We start from the raw sequence: 20,723 nt of genomic DNA on the forward strand, positions 1-20,723 counted from the left end.
CCAAATACATAAAATGTACCTACTTGAAGTGAAACTCTTTAATGTAGTTTTGCTCTCTGATCGTATCTCAGACACTCATATAAGTTAGTAGATATCATATTAATTAGCATAGATAAAAATGCAATATGATTTAAGTCTAATATAAAATTAATCCCGTCGAGATACCCAAGTTGAGTGACTTTAAATGTGGGTGTTAGGGCGATCGAAATACGTGTCTCCAGCCATATTCTCCAAGTTTATATAGATTTTATGAAATGTCAGCTATTCATCGCAAATAAACATTAAATTTTAGTAATGTTCCTTATTTCACTGTAACTTTAGTAGAACAGTACTTAATTCCAAAACAAGACAAGGAGCTATGACAAGAGCTAAACAATCAACAGTAAAGAAACGTTCTTTCAAATGTAACTGATGTTTGATTGAATTTTGTCAAGTGTTCAAATACTTGTAGACAATAAATATACAAGATATAAACTATTTTAAGTAGAATGGTACTAGAGCTAGACAAGAGTCTACGTCGATTAGTTTCTCGAGAACAACTTTGTTTTAAACAAGTCATTTCAAATTTTAAACGCTTCTCCTCCTCTTTCTCTTCTTTTCCTTTTCTATCCTTTCCTCCTTCATTAAGCTCAAGGAAAATTGCTAAAAAATGATACAAAATGATACAAAATAACTTAGGTCAGCCTTAGATCGTTAGAAACAAATTATTAGACTGAAATGAATGTGCCTTTTATAAACGTAAAGTGCGAAACACTTAATGCAGGCTATTCTACTATAGATTCGAGAGTCTTATATGAAAACGAATATCGATATACATACCCAAAAATGTTCTTTATGTTCTTATGTATTGATTGTAATATAGCGTCGTTTATTTCTCTTCACAGGTCGCGAGGAGTACAGGGATACTATCACACTTTGTCAATCTAAACATAGTTATACCAGAAGCATTTATATTAGGAAGCGGTGAACATCACGTGGACGTAGGATCCATTATAAACCTCGTATGCATAATAGAAAAGGTGAGAACCCATTTTAATCGCGTTTTATTCATTCCATCGCAATAAATATTTCCATTTTTCAACGTCTTGAAATGATTAATGCGGTTTTATTCAACTTTTCGTACAAATACCTGGCACCAGCCATCTGCACATTTCTTTCATCGTACTAGCCTTCCAACATCACTGTAATGGAAACACGAATTTTATCGTATGTAATAAAATACACGTCTGTCGGGAAAATGTTATATCAGGTACCATTGATACGTGAAAATAATCGTGTCGCTGATATAGGGAACGACCATGAATAAAGCCACGCCGTGTGCAGTCCATCCGCTTAACGAAGGTACATAGAAACGTACAGCTTGCAGTTCGTGGGAACATTGAATGTACCTTCATACCGGCGTAGAGCGGAAAAACCTCTAGTGAAATAGGCACAGCTTAGTCACGAATACAAGAGTGGAAGTGCATTAAAGCGGCATTGCCGGCAGCCGCTGCAAACTCGACACTATCGGGAAACGAAAATAAAGTGCGCCGTTTTTTACCCCCCTCGCATCTGCATGCATGCATGTGTATAACGGGCCTCAGAAAGACAGAAAATCGTGCGTCTTAAATCTTAAAATCGTGAGTCTAAAAGGAAACAGGGCAGAGTCGATATCTTAAGACTACACTACAATGGATACATGTAGACAAACTGTCGTGAGAAATACTTCAGCGCAGTCAGATAGAATAAAACAGAACTATTTGAAGGTATTTGGATGATAGTTGGAAGGATATTCGACTCAAGTTAAGTAATTTGCCTTGTAATTCAGCAAATTTGGTTGTAAACAATTTATAAGCGACCTACATTTCAAAATAGGCTATTTAACTCGGTGGCGTGATAGACAGTGACACTAGTCATGTAAATTGGATATACATAATTATGTAACTTCTACTCGTCAAAAGGAACGAAGTTTGTTCGAATAATATTAATCTCCGTTGCAATTATCGTAATCCAATAACACGTGTATATTAATCTTCAACAAATTTCCAAGCGCGATCTCGAAAATGAGGCGCCGCATAAAAAATTCTTGTTCTATGTCTTGGACTTATTTTTTCCCATATAATCACTTTCCAACCGATTGTATTATGATTACTGAAACATCCTATAGATTCTCATAGAAGCAGTTACATGGTTCTTCGTTCGTTCTTGTTTCATTTGTCGGAATACGCATCTACTATATGTAACCATAGCTTAGCTCGCTTCCCTGTGTCTATGGCGATACCGAGCAAATGCATCTAAGAAATTCTTCCGTGCGAAATTGATGGTATTAACTAGAGAGCAATATGGCTTCCGAGGGAAGCACCCTATAAGAAGATACGGTATTCATAAGTACATTATATATCGTCTTAAGATAATCTCGTGCATGTGAACTCGGCAGAAATAATGTCGAGACATCGTCAACATGGTTGACGAACGTTCGAAACAATTCGAAACGATTTGAAACGTCTCGACGAAATCGTCGAATCGGGAAACCATTTGCGTTTCTCGTACGAGCTGCGGCCGGGATCGAGTCACTGGAAAGGACGTCTACTCACGTTCCACGAAATTCGCTACAAGTGGCTGGCTTCGACGTCCTATTTCACTTCGTGCACTTCACAGGGGTAAATGTCTCACGATTCAGGCACCAGACGCGCATCGGAAATGTTTCGCGCAACACCGACGCGATGTTTCTCCTTTTTTATTCTTTTCGAGGAAAGAACGAAAGCCGAAAAACGTGTCCCATTCGCGTCCAGGAAAAAAGTAATACTAAACTGCATGTCGCTGCATCGGCATCCATCGATCGTTTTGGCAATTATCTCGGCTAGACTTAATTACGCTAGGTGACGACCAGATTTTTGTTGGTCCTCGGTATCGGGAATCGATACGAAACGCTCCAGAACGCATTAAAATGACATTTCGATTGTCGCAAAACTGAAGGAATATAAAATACAGTTCGCTGGAGATTTGTCATCATCTTTTTAGTAAAATCTTTTTGTAAAGTTCAGAAATATTCATGGAAACTATTTTATTCGTTTCATGACGCTTTCTCGTATAGCACATTGTCAGTATACAACAACTATTATTATTAAATAACGTAATTACGTTACTCTTAGTATTTAACGATCGTTTGACTAACAATCTTTATAATGAAAGAACTAAAGTTGTAAAGTAAATCGCAAGTTGTAAATTACAGGTTTCTTCTTTAAAATGTTATAATCTGATAATTTTTTCAGATCGATCAGGGAACTTATAATTTGCAAGATCGACTTGTAAAATTTCATTTATTTTATTATCAAACTTAATATCGTACAATGGTACTTATTAATGGTGATACCTGATCGTTTGTGACATAAAGTTTCGCTAACGGTATTACACAGCTCAATCGAGTGGGGCAGAGCCCCCAAGAAAAAGTAATTTTCATAGATAAATATTACTACGAATTATTTGAACTTACAAAACGATATAGAAAAATATCTGGCTATACAGAGGTTCACACATTTCGTTATAAAAGCGACAAATTAAGGAAATTCTAATAATAACGCAACAAATGACGCTATTTATAATTGCATGTACGCAGATTTATTCGAAAAATTGTTAAATCAGCATGTTCATAAAATATATTTGACAGGAAATGTTCGTACGTCGGCCGTATATCGTTGAACGTCAAAAATTCAAGAAATGCGTACAAGGGAAAATAATGCTTTGATGAACGTTCTATAGTAAAGATTTATTTTCGCCATTTCAGAGTCCAACACCGCCGCAATATGTTTTCTGGTATCACAATAATCGAATGATAAATTACGATACTACGCGGGGCAGCACCGTAACCGTACAAACCGATTCCAGCTCGACTCAAAGTCGACTGACGATTCACCATGCGGTGGAATCGGACACAGGCAATTATACGTGCAGCGCCTCGAATACCAAGCCGGCATCCATCTATGTCTTTGTCACAGAAGGTATAATTTTTAAAACAATAAAAATATTTTTTCTCTGTAAAAACAAAATAATTAATTTCCCTTTTCGTTATAAAACTTCTCTTGCGCAAGCTATCTGCAGTAAAATTAATTTTCTTTTTCAATGAAATTTCATTTCGATTCATTCTTAAAGAGAAGATGTATTGTAATACGACTCTCTAAACAAATGCTCTCACTAATTGCGTTACCTTAAACGTTTCAGGTGACAAAATGGCTGCGATACAGCGCCGCAAGACGTCGGCCGCCGAGAAAAATTTCTGTGAATTGCTAGTACTAATTGTCACCATTGCGATAGAGATCGTTTTAACGCGATAAGCGTTTCTCTTCGATATGTCCATAATTATTATATCGTTACTTCCGTTTGTGATAGATAGGCCACTATTCTGCGATTTTAACCCTCTATTCACACTTTCCTTCTTTCCCTTTTAAAAGCTGAAGACATCGTCGTACCACGCGATCTTTTATTTCTCTCTTTGTTCATCCTTCCTAATCCTTTGTCTTGTTATCTCTATTTCCATATATCATCATTGTCATCTTTGTTTCTTTTCTTCGTCTTCTTCTTCTTCCTTTTGCTCTTTCTTTTCTTCTTCTTCTTCTTCTTTACTACGTTCAATTAGCCGCGATCGAACAATCGTTAAGTCTTATCATGTTTTTCTTCATGGTAATTTTTTTCTTTTCCGTTTCAACGCCGAGGTTGCCGCCGGCTGAATCATTTCGACATACGAGATTTTCATGGTAGATCGTTCTAAGTATCCACGTGTTCATCAACACATGGCCGAAATTATAAAAATACTCGCGAGTAATCGCGATTTCTCTCTCTTTCTCTTTCTCTTTTATCTCTCTCCCTGTCCATTCCCTAACTTCTGGTTGCGTCTGTCACCTTCTGCAGAAGTATAAAATAATTTTAAATAACGCAAATTCTTCCTCCCACTGTGAGAGGACAACGTTCCGGAAAGTCAAATTCTCCGTGACGAATGAACGAAACGCGTGATGCAAAGTCACGCGAGATACGTATCGAACAGAAGCACTGTCTTAGTTAATCCTCCAAGGAACGAATCAAGTGCAATAAATTTAAGTACGTATTATAAAATATAGTATTATATCGTTGACGTTCGTAACACGCTCTATCCTTGTTTATCATAATCTTGTTTTCAGCGTGAGATATTCGTTATTAAACTACATTTGAAAACAAAAAAAAAAGACAAAAATCTGTGATCGTGTCAGTTTTTATATAGCGATAAACTGTTTTACAGATTTCATTGTTTGTACGGCGTACTTTACCATCGAAGTCTTTTCGAAACCGGCGGCACACATCGTTTCTCGGTAAAAAAAAAAAAAGAAGAAAGGAACGAAAATCAATTAGTCATGATATTCCTCGAAAGCAATATGGATCCATGGATCGCGTCAAGTTAGGTTTATGTACCGGGTTTATCCTCTTAAAAAAATTACAATAGATCCGTTTAATGGTCGTGAGCAACAGTTCTACGTCGTGGCAGTTTTCTACAAAGTTTTGCGCCGCTTTCGTTGAACGAACGACAATGAGATATTACGGCAACAGACACGAATTAATCAAAAGGCGGTCGGTGAATTAAAGTTTGAGATTGACGGTGTTACCGAGTGTCGCAACGAATTTGCGGGGCTTTACATACCTTTTAACAACCTCCGGCCCTTCCGGTTCGATTCTCGTTCTACGTTCTTGTAATTAATCACCTCTCAGGACGTTTCAATTCCACTTTATCCGACGCGAATCTAGCCTACCTTTTGTAGTTCGTACATGCAACCTGTAATCGCGAGATCGATACTCCATGTGTGTACTTCTTGCGTTCTTCTTTGTGATTAATATCGTTGCTACGTATATGTGTTATTACCAGAACAAATATTGAAGAAATTTCATCGTTTACGAATAATTTGTGTTATTTTTCAAAAATTTACTCGAGATTTTTATGAACGATCGAGATCGAATATAATGTTATATTCCTAAGTGTAACAACCGAGGTAAATAATATAGAGTTTAAAACAGTGAATGTAAAATGTATGAATACGGTATTTCCAACATATCGACGTCGTTTCTATTTCCGTTTTGATTTTGAAACGCAACTGCCAAAATTCAGTATTCCATGCCAACTCATCCTAAGGTGCTGCTACACGAATAATTGTACAAAATACTATATACTTTTAATTATTCTTCGTTCTAAAATAAGCCTTGGATAAAAAGAGAAGTATTGCGAAGGATAGAAAGAAAAAAAAACCTCGACAGATTTTTTTACACGATTTATCACTAACTTTCGACTTCCTAGTAGAAACTGTTGTACACTTACCAACATTTCGTCTGCATTTGACAATGATTTTTAAGCAGCACAGAACGACGTTACATATCGTGAAAAACTAAATCCTTGCCATTGTTCTGAAAAGATAAAACCCCAACTAAGAGAGAGAGAAGAAAAGGAAAAGACGAGGGAAAGAAATAGAAAGTCGCGTAAATGGAAAAGCTTAAATGCGGACGAAAGGTTAAAAACAGGGATCAAACGACAAGTATTATATCTAGAAATGTAACAGGAGATGTTTGATAAAATCCAGGGCAAGCGAGAAACTGCCATATTGTTTGACGTAGCAAGACCTTCGGGCTGAAACGTTTCATAAATTTCGATTTTACAACTGTTCGAAACAAATCTGCGTACTAGTTAGAAACTCTGAATATATAATACATATATATATATATATAACGAAGTTTTCTTATTCCAAGTAAACGATTCACGTGAGCAGGATCGCGTGCGTATCGCGTGACACCGCTATCGATTGAATAAAGAAACGTAGAGGATGAACGGGGACTAAGGGAAGAAAGCATAATAAAAGAAGCCAGGACACACGAACTCTCGATTCGATCGATTCATTCATTCGCTTCCTTGCTTTCACATTGTGTATCCATCGTGATAAAAATTATTTGCAGAACGATGCCTTTCCTCGAGAAACTTTTCCATTTCATCTTTTATGATTTCAAAAAATCCCATTCAACTTCGAACACATCGTTCACGCAATATTGAAGTATAAGAGAGACCTCAGAAGCTAGTCGATCGTAACTATTTAATAACTCGGATCACGATTTATGAAGCTAGGCTAAACTAAACAAGAGAAACGATATTGTATGCGTTAACAAAAAAAAAAAAAGAAAAAACGAAGAAAATGAATAATCGAAGGAACAATAAGTCTTTGAGGACATTCTTCGATACAGTTTTGTCTGAATCTTCTAGAGAATAAACGAAATACAATACAAGTGCGAGAGAAAGAGAGAGCGAAAAAAATATTATCTTGATCTCTTTCAAAGTAAGCAACAAGTTTAATAGAGACATAAGATCAGTAGGATAATAAACGATAAGACTTTAATACTCGAAAACAATTCGATCGCAATTTTACGCGTTCTGCGTGTACATCTCAAAACATCGATAGTGTATCTGCCATAGAAAATCTCTGTGTACTTCAGCGTCACACTGTATACAACTTCGTATAATGTTTTTATAAATTAAGTTTGTTGTATGAAAATGGAAGGAAATCGACACGTTATCGGTAATTGAATGTCATTCGATTCGTTCCTTTGTTTTCTTTTTTTTTTTTTTAAATTAAGATAGGCGTTTGCGTAACTCGAAACACCGACACACGTATACACACACACATACAAACACATGGTGAATGAAAAGAGAAAAAAAGAAAAGGAAATTTCGTACGTTGCTTAACGTTCGCCCGCCTTCTTACGAATCTTTGTGTCCTTTTATTTCGAACAATTATCCGCAAATCCGTTGAAACTGAATTTTAATAAAATCCACAATATAAAATATCGCCTCTTTAGTGTCTCTGTATTATGCTCTGTCGAATTTTCATAAACCGGAACGATAGAAATCTTGGAGGAGGGAGAAGGGAAAGAGAGACGAAAGAAATAGAATATGAGAAGAAAATGAAAGAAATATAGAAGTGTATCACTGAACCACCGTAGCAATTGTCTTCGTTAAGGTCTCGATGACAATATCTTTTAGTTCCGTAATAAATTACCGAAGTCTACACGTGCGTGTTCGTGCGTGCGTGATTGCATGCGTGTAATATAAGTCTGATTATTATAAAAGACCAACTACGTCGTCCTAATTATAAAACAGATACAGCTCGTTTGTAGATGGTTCACGATCAAAGAAAGGTTTACGTGTACAAGCGGAACATATACGTATATATAATATATAAATATATATATATAAATATAAATATATAAATATATTATGAAACGTAAGAAGATCATCGAATGTGAAAAGAATAATTAGATAAAAGAGGAAATTGATCGTCGATTAATAACTTTATCATCAAAATTGACCTGCATCTCAAGGGTACAACGTACGCATGAGAGATGATACGTATCGAATACATAAGCCAATACCTACTAATTTTCTTATAATTAATTATTGAATACGAGTATATGGCAATAAGCAACTGTGGTAAACCGTCTCCAAACTATCAGAATCATTCAGAAAGAAGAAATTTCCTCGCGACGACGCTAAAACCATAGGGAAAAGCGTACGAAACGGTTTCATTCGATCGTGTCAAACCAAAGTAAAGCCGATCAATAAACTTATAGGAAAGCGTTTCTCTTTCACGGAGGCACCGTTCAGTTCATTCGTAAATCAATATGGAAGACGGTGCACGTTTTCCTGACGGCTTTACTTCCCTTTGACGTTCATCGCCAAACGAAAAACACCAAAGAAAAAGAAAGATCCGTCGATATTCAATGACTTTCCTTGTGGTCTGGCGAAACACCGAAGACGAGTTCGTTCAAGAGAGATCTCAACGAACCTGAATAAAGTTGCAGAATCCTTAGCCGATGTATTCTGCGGCGTTCATTGGCGCAGGAGTTCTTAACTTTCTCTTAAGATCCCGGATCCCTTCAACCAATTCAATTCACGACGATCGCCTCTGTCTTGATTCAAGACACTCGCAGAAAAAGAAAAATGAAAGAGAACGATTCAACGACATTGATCGAACTTTAATTGTCCTTTCTAGGTTGTCGGGAATGGATTGATAAAATATAACGGGTAGAGATTCTGTGTTTAAATTGTACCATTATCCCTGCATCCCATTTGGAACCCTATTTCTTCCACCTCAGGGGAACGCCAGGACATTACTGGTTAAGAACACTTGCATCCCATTTGGAACCCTTTCTCTTCCACTTCAAGGGAACACCAGGACCTTTCTGGTTAAGAACATTTGTATTATCCTTCTGGAGAAGAAAAGGTGAGCTCATGATTTCTTCTTTATCTAAAGACACACGTATTTTCTCTTATTCGTGGTACATTACTTGAGTTCAGTATTCGAAGAAATTAATTAAACTTGCATTGTAGAGAAATGAAAAGAATATTCGAAGAAAAGTTCAATCGTATAAGGTTTTGTATTCGAATAAGTATTCCATATTATATCACGCAATGTTATCCTTTGTTTTTTTTTTTTTTTTTTTTTTTTTTACTAATTTCTTTGCCTCTCTTATTATATTTTTTTTTATTATTGAAATATCATAAAATAAAAAATATCTCACGTTGCAGCACGTGAATGTTTGACAATTTAAAAATAGAAACAATAATTCAGAAAGCTCTTCGTCATAATACTTTTCAACTTTCGATGAAAAAACGACGGTGAAAAAAACGTGTAGTACAACGAAAGATGAATAAGTAACTTCCTATGGTAATATTAAATGAAATACCTTTTTGTATTATTTATGTCGAAGTGGCACAATTGTAATAAAATATAAAACGTCTTTTTAAACACATAATAATAGTAGAACAAATCTGTCATCGAAATATTCGAGCAACTTAATATTTTAGCCAGTCGTAAGATATTTGATTAGGCATTTTTATTTGAATCGATCAGTATAATTAAAGGCAGATATATTGAAAGCAAAAAGTATAATTATATCGGCAATATACTACGAATCAAAAGTATTCAGTTAAATTGAACAGCAATAACAAGATGAAAGTTTCTTTCATTAACTCTAACAATACTAACAAAGTGATAAAGAATACAATCTGTCAATAAAATTTAAAAAAAAAAAAGATAGTAACATCAAAACAGCGCAAATAGAGATATAATAATCATGTTGGATGGAAAAAGTTAAAATATATGGTTGTTAAAAAATTTTTTAAATTAAAGAAAATCTTAAGAGTACACAAAAAAGATTAAAAAAATTGTGATGGAAACAGATATATTGAATAAAAACTGAGCATTTCAAAAAGTATTTTTAGATTTATTACAAAATTGAACATTGGAGTATACTTATATATACAGTATACATAATTCTTAATTTTCATACATCACATGATATGAACTAGAAATTTGAGTTTTCAGAATTCCATTAGAAATACGAAATCAAAGGCAGAGCAGTATCAAATCAATAATTTTTAACTATTTTTAAGTTCGACTTTCTTTTATTTAGTAACCATAGCTAACAAATAAATTTTTCTGTTAAAATTAAAATTAAATTTAAAATTAACGAACATTGTATCATAAAAAAGTAAAAAATCTAATAAAAAGCGTAGATTCATCTATCATTCGTTGATGCAAATCTTTTCAGTAAAATTCAATATTACTATCTCATAAACATTTGATGTATAACAATAAATACATTCTGTAAAATATTTGTTAGACATGGATCGTTATTAGTTTTTTTTTTTTTTTTTTTTTAATGAAATATAAGAAGTGGATATATTAAAATACGTGATTATTTTAACAAAGTGTTTGTAAAATCTGTCTTATGATGTATGTATGGTAACCCGAGATGAAAATCATTATTGCATGATAAATAAATTTGAAAGTGGTCAATAATCTAATTGTTCTACAAATTTTAGGATATATGATTTATTTTAACACTAAATTAGAATGATATGTAGATCACTATGGCGATACTTGAAATTAATTCTTAAAAACTTAAGTAATAAATTCCATTTAATGATTCTCTCAGTAAATGTTTGCAATCGTATATAAGAGCAACGAAAATATTTCAAATCAATAAAAACATAAATCATTGCCTACATATTTGCTTTAGTTTTTTTTAATATTTTTATTTTCTTTCAATTTTTATCTTTGGCAAACTTCGATAATTCTATTATTAAACGCATAATCAGATCACATATAATTATCTAATTTTAAGGTCCCTTTACTCTTATCCCATTACTCATTATATTTATGTAACTTTATTGAATAAACAAAATATTGTAAATTGATTTAACAGTATGCAACATGTTAATCTACATATAAAAATCTTAAATATTCACTGCATATGCTAATTTATATTTATCTTTTGATTAACTTAAAAAATATTGAAAAATAAGATCACTTAAAATAACATTTGTATTACTGCTAGAAAATTCACTTTATAGCATTTAAATAAATGAACAATCGCTACTTTTTTTTAAGTTCCGAATTTCTTTTCAAACGAGTTATTAATTATATGCACATGCTTGCATACATAGAATCGTTGTATACAGGACGTATCATAAAATGTAATAAATTTTGGAAATAAAAGATTCTTTAAATAAAAACATGATTTTTTTAGTATTTGTATATATTAATTAATATTCTTAATAATTAATAATAAAACCAAAATATATATAACACCAATATAATTGCAATAAGTTGCATTATAGTGTTTTCTATAATATTTAGTTTTTCAATATTTTGTATATACATATTCCAGTATTTGTTTAATATTTGTTTTATATTAAATATATTTTATGAGTTTTATAAAATGTTCAATTTCTTGTAAGCATTTTGTTTTAAATACACACGTAGTGCTAAGTTATCTTATTTTCATATCACGAATCTCTTATTTCCTTATGACCATTTCCTAATCATCACTTACTTCCTGTTCCATTAAAATACACTACTATATAGAATGGAAAGAAATCTTATAGCTTATATTAGATCAATATAAATCTGTAAAAGAACTTGACAAGAACCAATATCTTGATTACATTATTCTGTATGAAACTGAAAAAAAACGATATAAGAAAAAAATAATTGCTTTTTAAGTGACGATTATAACGTATACATAATTTTTTATAATTTAGAAATATTAAACAACACATAATACAAATTAATGTCATATGGAGCTCTTTTGTAATTAATAATACGATTTTTTTTTTTTAGATAATATAAATCTAGATAACAAAAAATATATATTTTACAATACCATTACATTGCTATAATTTTAAATAGATTATCTTCGTATAGATTACGCAGTAATCTTCGCAATGAGAGTTATAAAATTGGATCACTCTTCTCGTAAAACAGTTAAACATTTTTTGAGCAATTCCGCGTGTGCCTACAAACAAAAATAGAATTTTTAAACAATGAGCAACTATATATTAGGACAGAATAAAAGCATTCTTACTTTTGCATGTTTTATTTCAAGTTCAGTTAATTCAATAAGATTCTTTCTAAAAGCAGTTACCCTCCTCGTTTTGAAATCCACTAATTCTATAACGGAAATTAATACATTATTTAAATCATTGTGATTGTTTATTACATAAAATAAAGCATCATAATATAAGCATCATTCTTTACCTTCTTTTCCCTTTTCTGACATTTGCTCAAATTTTTCACAGGCTTCTGTTTGGGCTTGTTCTGCCTAAATCAACAACATCCAAGGATAATTATAAATTCCACAAAAGTACATAATACTACCAATTTTAAGAACTTTCGTAATTCTTTTTTAACAATTATGCTTGACAAAAAGCACATGCAATATTTCGAATAATTATATTATTTTAAAATAACGTGTATTTTCCACAATTTTATTAATAAAATATGACCTTCCAAAATTAATTTTTTATTATTTGTTTTATTGTAATATTTTATAATATTTTTACTTTTTATTCGAGACTAGATATGTAATGTCAATGCAAGAAAGAAATGTTCATGCAAATTTATTTCATGCATGTTTAATTAAATAATAATCCAAAATATATTCACACTAATTTCAATCTCTTCCTTTTTCTCCAACACATGGTAACTATATTAATTCTGCGAAAATGTTCGTATATATTGTTTATAAAAGTAATACGATTTATAAGGTAAAAAGTATATATCCTTTAAAACAAAAAATGATATTAGAATCATACACTACAAGGCGGCAAACATACAAATGGAGAAAAACACACCTCAGCAACCTCCACTGCCTTGATGAGCAAAAAGATGAAATCTTTAGTTAGATATACAATATATACAATACATACACATACATATACATATATATACTATATTTAGTAATTGAAGTAATCCGTTTGTTATAAATACTACAATAATAGAAATGTCTCAAGTAATATACTTACAGCATGAACATCTTTGTTTTTGGCACGAGCTTTCTCTAGAGCACGGTTTGCAGATTCGTACGCATGTAGAGCTTTCAATCTTCTAAACAAAAGCCGTTTAGCTGCAGCTGTATCCCTCATGTAGTAACGTAGAGTGTCTGATAATTTTAAATCTTCATCAGATGCTACCCGTCCCTCTACTTTCTATTACATTGTAACATTACAAATGTAAATAATATGAAGAAATAAATTAAATTAGTTAAATTGAAAAATCTTACCCTTAATTTCTCAAACATCTCTGCTATTTTTGTTAAAAATCTTTCCAATTTACCATTATCAGTTGTAGCTAATTGCAAAAGATTTGTAGAAATTTTAATATATGAATCTGCTACATCTTTATGTTTGGCAGTTTGCCGATCTGCACGAGCTGTTGCTTCTTTTAAATTATGATGATAGGTTTGTAAAAACGACATTTCTTGATCAAAGAAATCGTTTACATCTTTTACTGTTGCAGACAAGTAGTATTCATCTGTAGTAGTGGAAAATGATTTTACCAAACCACCAAACATTTCCATTTTATTTTTCCCTAGAAAAATAAAAGATTTATACCTTTTATTCATATTACAGACAATAAGAAAATGCACAATCTTCCTTAAGGAATTAACATAAATTTTACCTCTCACACAAAGATCTTGATCATATTCCAAAAACACTCTTAAATTATGATCATTGCGAAAAACTGGATGATGTGCTAATCTAGTCAAAAACATCTCATGCATAGCAACAGTTTTTTTAAACGTTGCCAAGTATTCACTGTAAAAATATCAGTATATAAATTTATAGTTTTGGGTCATTATGATTGAAATATATTTTAATATTTGTATATATAACTTACGCCTCCAATTCCTGTTTCATTTTATTAAATTCCTCACGTGTCATGTTACCCTCACCCTCCCCAAGTTTTTGTAACTTTTCACGAGATGCATCAAAATCTGGTCGTGGTGGACAAGGAGGAATCTAAAGATGCATATTTTTTCTGTTCATTGTTTAAAATTGTAGTTATATATTTAATATAGGTCAAAAAGTAAATAAACATACAATATAACCAGCATATTCTTCATTCTCCTCGAATCGGTCATGTAACCATACAAATTCTTCATGTTGCCTTACAACTAAGTTATCTGGTTTTTGAAATTCTGGTAATGTAGTTGTTGTATGTACAGTGAATTTTACTTTATCCTTTTCACTAAGAGCATCTGAAATATCCACCTGTAATGACTTATCAGAAAGATCTACATTGTCAGTATGAATTGTCTGTAAATAAAAATTGCCAAAATTAGAAAAATTAAATTATCAAATATAAACGGTAGTTTCACACATGAAAAAACATTAATTTTCTACTCAATGTTATTTTACATAATAAAAAAAGAAATAACAGGAAACTAATGTAAATACCTTTTTAGGAGGAACATTATTTAAAATGTCAGCAGCATCGCATATGCCGTCCTGAAACATTTTTTTTAATTAAGAACTGTATACTAAATATTTACAATAAAGTAAAGCTTAAACTGCACAGTATTAGGATTCGCTGGGAAAGCAGATCGGTGGATAAACGATAACAGGTTCCACCTACCATCATGGCGTCCAAGCGTCTTTGACACGTTCCCTATTTTATCGTATAGAACTATACGAATTAAACTGATACCGATCTTATTTGCAGAGTTAAAAAATTGATCTTATACATTCGAATGAAATTACTTTCTTCTTATTCATTTATATATGCCTTTTAGAATAACCATTAGTAGAAAATTTTCCGCGAATAAAATGAACTTAATCGACACATGAATGTCAAAATGTGGTATTCTTGAAGTACATGTTATCAAATCAGCTGTGAGAAAAAAGTAATGAAATGTAATCAGAATACTTAAAAACTAAATAAAATATAGTTTTGACAAATTTAAAATTATTTTCTTTATCAAATATGTACATAACATTAATCATTAAATTTCTATTGAAAAACATGATTTGTTAATCTGTTGATAATTTTACATTTCAGAAAGAATAAACATAATTAATATATTAAACACAGCATTTTGTGTTTTTCTAATATTATTTGTATTTGTGTAAAAAACAATATTTCCAGTTATTTGCTATATCAATTTAATGACAATACTTTAATATGATAATATAATAGTAAAAACTAGAAACAATAATGATAATAAAAATGTATGTATTTTTAATATGTTGTAAACTATATATTATTTTTTATACTTTTCACTTATTTTATAATTTAAGAAAATGACGTACTTCAAATATCTTACTGAATAATTTTGCATATATAGCCTTGAATTACTTTTTGATTCTTGATCGACCTGTGTAATATATGTACATGATCGATTTAATTTAAGGCTACGTGTACATTGATTTCAGTCAATACTTTATTATAAACTTGTTTTTATTACTGCAATTACTTCTACGTAAGTTTGAAATACCTATAATGCTTTATATTCTGAGATTCTACTGCACGAATTATTACACTGTAATAATAAATTTGCTCCAAGTGTATTGCAATTAATAACTGTTAACATATAAGTACATATTTGTTTTTATATCTTGTTTGACTTGTGTTAATATTTCTTTCTGTGTTATTTATATATATTTAACATATATTCTTTGGTATCTAATCTTTTACTTATTTAGGTTATAATAAATAGGTTATAATAAGCAATGTATTTACAAATTCATACATATATATTTATATATTATAATATTATGTATACTTGTATGAAATTTATGATATTAAGGAATGGTTGTTACCATAAAAATATTCAGAATTATGTAAAGTTGTAATTTTTTTAGTATTTGATTAATTAACTTTATATCTTCTTTTATGTTTGTACATAATTGTAGTTGCTTCATGTATAGAATATTATTTAATACACTCTATGCACAAATCTATTATATATTATTTATGACATTATTTTTTTTAAGACTTCAACTATGGCTGATCAATATGATAATTTATCATGGAAAGGTAAGTTAATAAAGAACATAGTTTAATTATCTATAAGTTTCGAATTTTAATTTATTAATATTTCGATGTAATTATTAAACTTTTATTGTTATGTTTTTTATATATGTAGAAGTACGAGACATGTTCAGGACATGGAGAGAGGATAGTGAACGGCGAAGTAAAGATGTAGTTGATCTGTGGGAGTCTAAATTAATGGGAAAAATTGATCAACTTGGCAATGAGAGTAAGATGAAGTAATTTTTTATAAGATATTTTTAAAATGGTGTTAACTTTCTACAATAATTTGTAACTTTTAAATAGAATATCTGGTTTTGGAACAAGTCTGCACAGCCGCATTGGATTGTGATCGTCGTTCTTTAGCAGAATATTGCATTAAAATATTGAAAAGAGAATTTCCTAGCAGTTTAAGAGTCCATAAATATCATGCTATGCATCTGGAAGCTTTGGAAATGTAACAATTATTTATGATATTTGTCATATATTTCTATGCCATATAAAAGAAGCTAAATATTTGTAGGTATGATGAAGCATTAGAAGTTTTGGATTCTATTATAAAAAGAGATGAAACAAATGCAGCACCAAGAAAAAGACGTATAGCTATATTAAAAGCAAAAGGTCGGATATCAGAAGCTATTAAGGAGCTTACAGAATATTTAAAAAAGTTAGTGTTTAGTTGAAATTTTTTTGATATTTTAAGTTTTTATCTTATTGTATTAATCATAGATTTTATATCCTTCATGTATTATAGATTTATGAGTGATCAAGAGGCATGGCATGAATTATGTGATCTATATTTACAAGAGCAAGAATATTCTAAAGCTGCATTTTGTATGGAAGAACTTATATTACATAATCCACATAGTCATTTAATTTATCAGAGATATGCAGAAATAAAATATTCCCAGGTAATAAATATTTTTTATGTAACAATACCTGAAGCCTCAGAACTTTCACTGAAATAGTAAATATTTTACTTATTATTAGGGTGGATTTGAAAACATGGAATTAGCAAAAGCATACTTTTGTCAAGCTGTAAGATTAAATCCAAACAATATCAGAGCTTTGTATGGTTTACTGTTGGTAAGAATTAAAATTAGAAAAAAACATGTAGTGCTAAACTCTTACTATAAGCTTAAATTTTTAGGCAACCAATAATATTGCCGCATCACCTAAATGTCCCTCTTCTAAAAAGAAAGATGCAATAAAATTATGTGAATGGGCAGCTATTCAAATTGAAAAGCATTATGGATCAAAAGTGTCAAATGAAAGTATTAAAACACTTGAAGGATTATTAGGTCAATTGCAACTGGAAGTTTAAGTATACAAATTTATATGTATGTATGTGCTGTAATGTATATAAATGTACTGTTCATTCCTTACAATTTACACGCATATATAATTTATTATTTAATACAAATCTTTTGACATAAATAGTTTTTTAGTATGTCAAGTAAATTTGCGAATGTATATTAAAATATTTACTATCCAAAATAAGGTAAAGTATTATTTACCTTATTTAAATAATTCTTAAGGTCATTTAGTAAAAAGATTATAGAACTAAATGAAAAAAGTTCCTTATTCTTTTCATAATCTCTAGAAAATGTTAGAAAATGACATTTTATTGATGAATTCAGAATTTTTCTTGTTATGAATATTATACTTTCCCGCACATGTCCTGTTTTATTTTTTAAAATGCACATATGGCCATAAAAAGTAACAGTTTAACAAAATTTATATTCTCAAACACGAATTTGAAGGAAAATAAATGTTTGTTACACGTAAAATAATTACAGTCATCTTTTTGGATTTTCTTTATTATTCTGTTCCCAAAGTTCTCTTTTCTTTGCTTTTTCTACAGCTTTCTTCATTCGTTTTTCCCTTCTACTTTCATTTCGTAATGCAAAATATTGTTCGCGGAAGTCGATTAAATTGGTAGAAATTATTTCATCTGATTCCTGAAAGAAAAAATTGAGAATTTTGATCAAATTACTTTTAACCTTTTTTTAGTAGTTGTATAATATAGATTTTGACACATACCTTTGGATCTTTTACCTTTTTATAAGTCAATAACCTCCGACTAGTATAATTACTAAGTACTTGTTCTGAATTAGCTATTAATTCCAAACATGGATGTGTTGGTAACTGATCCTCTGAATATTGATCTCTATAAAAGTAGTATTTTATACTTCATTCTATAAAAATAAATATTGTAATATCGATAAACAACTTTTTATAACCTATGACTTACCTAAATAAAGGAAACCAACATACTAATCTACCATTTAATTTAAGATGTTGAGCTGCAAAAGTTAATAAATCCTTGTATATTTGAGGTAAATCATAACCAATTTTAGATGGTATATGAGATGAAGCTTGATGTTCTTCTATCACTGGATTTAATTTAGTTGTACCTATCCGTTCTGTTGCTTCTCTGATACCATAAGGAGCTATAATTAATAAAGAGATGAAGGCTTTTACAGTACGACTTATAAGTTAATGAAAAGAGCTGATACTTACGGTCTGTTATTATAGCATCTATACACATGTCAGAACGCCATAAAGGATAAGAAAAGTCTGATACAACTACATCAATATAGTATGATCTTTTTCCATATTGACTCATATTTGTAGCAATATTTTCATCTTTTTCCCTAATCTGGCCATTATTTTAATAATTATTTAATAATATCATTCAGTATAAGCAAATAAATTTTTTACCTTTTGTGATATCCTACTAGGCCTTGTACGCCCATGCAGCATTAAAAAATCTATATCTGTTCCCAATGTATATCCTCCAAAATGAGAAGCAGCAACTAATAAAGATCCAGTACCAACAAATGGATCAAGCACAATGTCTCCCTTTTGAACTTGAGCTTGATTAGCCATTATTAATGACAGTTGAGGATCCATAGACGTATTACCAATAAATTTTCTGGTTTTCAGCGATAACTTTCGAATTAAATCTCTCTGTCCACTTGTAATCTAAAATTTCATTATAAAATGTAATATATATGTAATAAATTGATGTAACTGTATAATATAATTATGCATACCCATCTACCAAAAAATAATTCATATGGTTCTTTAGGGATGTTATTAGGATCTAATCCATAAAATTCTATATAACATAATGTTGTATCTGGATTATTTAGTCTTACTGGTCCTTGCAATGGTAAATAACTGAAAGACTATTTATTACAAAGTTAGATTAATATCAAAATTTCATAATTTCAGTTTACAAATTTAGATTAATTAGATTAATTAGTTAGATTAATATCATAATTTCAGTTTACAAATTTATAAGTTATGTACTTACATCAATTTTATTTACTTTTTCACCTTGAGAAAAATGTTTACAAAATGTTTCAACTATTACTTTAAAAGATTTGTGTGGACCAGCATATTTATTAATTTCTGAAATTGGATAAGTTTTTAACTTGTTATGCAAATTTTCAACTTGTTTACTATTAGCCCACAACTCTAAACAAAATCGCACGCAGACTGCTCTGCTTGCAATTTCATGTGCCAGAGTTTCTGAAGGTAAATTAACTATCCAATAAGGCTATAAAAAAATCATTTATTGCATAGACAAATGTATTAAATATTATATTATATTATAGTTAACAAAATAAATGTATTTTCTTACATGTATGTTTAATTCAGAATGAGTATAAATATTTACACCAAACATACCAAGAATAGATTGCATTTCCTAAAAAGATGAAGTGTAAAAGTTTTATAGAATAAACAGGTAAAAATTAAATTAAATAAAAAATTACTTACAGCTGTACGAAAATCAATGTGTTCTTGAGCAAACCAAAACAGATATTTTTTCCACTGGTTATTCATTGTTATTGCTTTATATATATTTATCCATATTCAATACAAATTACATTATTTAAATTATAGTATTAATTATATTAAAACATATAAACATATACTCTAATATTGAAATATAGCTTTAAAATAATTTTGCATAAACTAATACAATTCAAAAATTTAAGTTGAAGTAAACTATTTGTGTTTATAATGCAGACTTTTTATTTTACTACATCATTTAGATTTTTCAACTAAAAAATTAAGTTTCTAACTTTAATATAAATTATTACATATTGATTAAATTGTAATTATATGTAACTATAAACATCATTTAGCATCAAGTAACATAAGATCTATGATCTAGACATTAACCAACGTGATCAACACAAAAAGATATTGCACACATTATACGCGCATGCTTAGTCGAAACCATAGATAAATAAAATATAGTGAGTCGATTATTATTGAATATTATGCCGGTATAATATTATTATTATTTTTCATTATACAAAACAGTGAAGAAGCGCTCTTATTAGAGAGTAA

The 20,723-nt window shown here is 30.4% G+C and overlaps 4 protein-coding genes across 14 annotated transcripts in view; 2 read left to right on the top strand and 2 right to left on the bottom strand.

Moving 5' to 3' along the window:
• Window positions 1-7,824, top strand: part of LOC100645068 (hemicentin-1) — a 111,930-nt gene extending 104,106 nt beyond the window's left edge. For all 5 annotated transcript variants that reach the window (XM_012311453.2, XM_048407520.1, XM_048407525.1 and 2 more), the window contains 3 exons: window positions 885-1,019; window positions 3,764-3,977; window positions 4,198-7,824. In XM_012311453.2, coding sequence (XP_012166843.1) covers window positions 885-1,019; window positions 3,764-3,977; window positions 4,198-4,310 — 462 coding nt within the window. In that variant the 3' untranslated portion in view covers window positions 4,311-7,824. The remainder of the gene's footprint in view (window positions 1-884; window positions 1,020-3,763; window positions 3,978-4,197) is intronic.
• Window positions 7,825-10,679: 2,855 nt separating this feature from the next.
• LOC100645180 (sorting nexin-6) lies at window positions 10,680-15,102 on the bottom strand. Of its 3 annotated transcripts, XM_048407507.1 has the most exons (11): window positions 14,961-15,102; window positions 14,783-14,833; window positions 14,426-14,641; window positions 14,223-14,344; window positions 14,004-14,140; window positions 13,606-13,913; window positions 13,349-13,531; window positions 13,178-13,195; window positions 12,582-12,645; window positions 12,409-12,494; window positions 10,680-12,339 (listed from the first exon to the last, which is right to left on the bottom strand). In XM_048407507.1, exons 1-11 carry the CDS (start codon window positions 14,964-14,966, stop codon window positions 12,289-12,291), a joined length of 1,242 nt encoding a protein of 413 aa, XP_048263464.1. In that variant the 5' UTR covers window positions 14,967-15,102; the 3' UTR covers window positions 10,680-12,288. The 3 variants fall into 3 exon arrangements, with proteins under 3 accessions (XP_048263464.1, XP_048263462.1, XP_048263465.1); XM_048407505.1 differs by lacking the exon at window positions 14,961-15,102 and having other exon boundaries at window positions 14,783-14,954; XM_048407508.1 differs by lacking the exons at window positions 13,178-13,195; window positions 14,961-15,102 and having other exon boundaries at window positions 14,783-14,954.
• Window positions 15,103-15,137: 35 nt separating this feature from the next.
• Window positions 15,138-17,747, top strand: LOC100645432 (ER membrane protein complex subunit 2). Of its 4 annotated transcripts, none has more exons than XM_012311512.3 (8): window positions 15,138-15,228; window positions 16,319-16,361; window positions 16,471-16,584; window positions 16,662-16,812; window positions 16,879-17,022; window positions 17,110-17,266; window positions 17,346-17,441; window positions 17,506-17,747. In XM_012311512.3, exons 2-8 carry the CDS (start codon window positions 16,328-16,330, stop codon window positions 17,677-17,679), a joined length of 870 nt encoding a protein of 289 aa, XP_012166902.1. In that variant the 5' UTR covers window positions 15,138-15,228; window positions 16,319-16,327; the 3' UTR covers window positions 17,680-17,747. The 4 variants fall into 4 exon arrangements, with proteins under 4 accessions (XP_012166902.1, XP_012166880.1, XP_048263488.1 ...); XM_012311490.3 differs by lacking the exon at window positions 15,138-15,228 and adding an exon at window positions 15,666-15,804; XM_012311501.3 differs by lacking the exon at window positions 15,138-15,228 and adding an exon at window positions 15,815-15,919.
• Window positions 17,748-17,942: 195 nt separating this feature from the next.
• On the bottom strand, window positions 17,943-20,564 carry LOC100645308 (tRNA (guanine(10)-N2)-methyltransferase homolog). Of its 2 annotated transcripts, none has more exons than XM_003393236.4 (9): window positions 20,145-20,562; window positions 20,008-20,073; window positions 19,678-19,923; window positions 19,415-19,549; window positions 19,080-19,343; window positions 18,879-19,017; window positions 18,610-18,808; window positions 18,399-18,525; window positions 17,943-18,316 (listed from the first exon to the last, which is right to left on the bottom strand). In XM_003393236.4, exons 1-9 carry the CDS (start codon window positions 20,208-20,210, stop codon window positions 18,155-18,157), a joined length of 1,404 nt encoding a protein of 467 aa, XP_003393284.1. In that variant the 5' UTR covers window positions 20,211-20,562; the 3' UTR covers window positions 17,943-18,154. The 2 variants fall into 2 exon arrangements, 1 of the variants encoding a protein (XP_003393284.1); XR_007224719.1 differs by having other exon boundaries at window positions 18,221-18,316; window positions 18,399-18,553; window positions 20,145-20,564.
• Window positions 20,565-20,723: the final 159 nt, after the last annotated feature.

The sequence above is a fragment of the Bombus terrestris genome, chromosome 1 (assembly GCF_910591885.1).
Source record: "Bombus terrestris chromosome 1, iyBomTerr1.2, whole genome shotgun sequence".
Classification (NCBI taxonomy): Eukaryota; Metazoa; Arthropoda; class Insecta; order Hymenoptera; family Apidae; genus Bombus; species Bombus terrestris.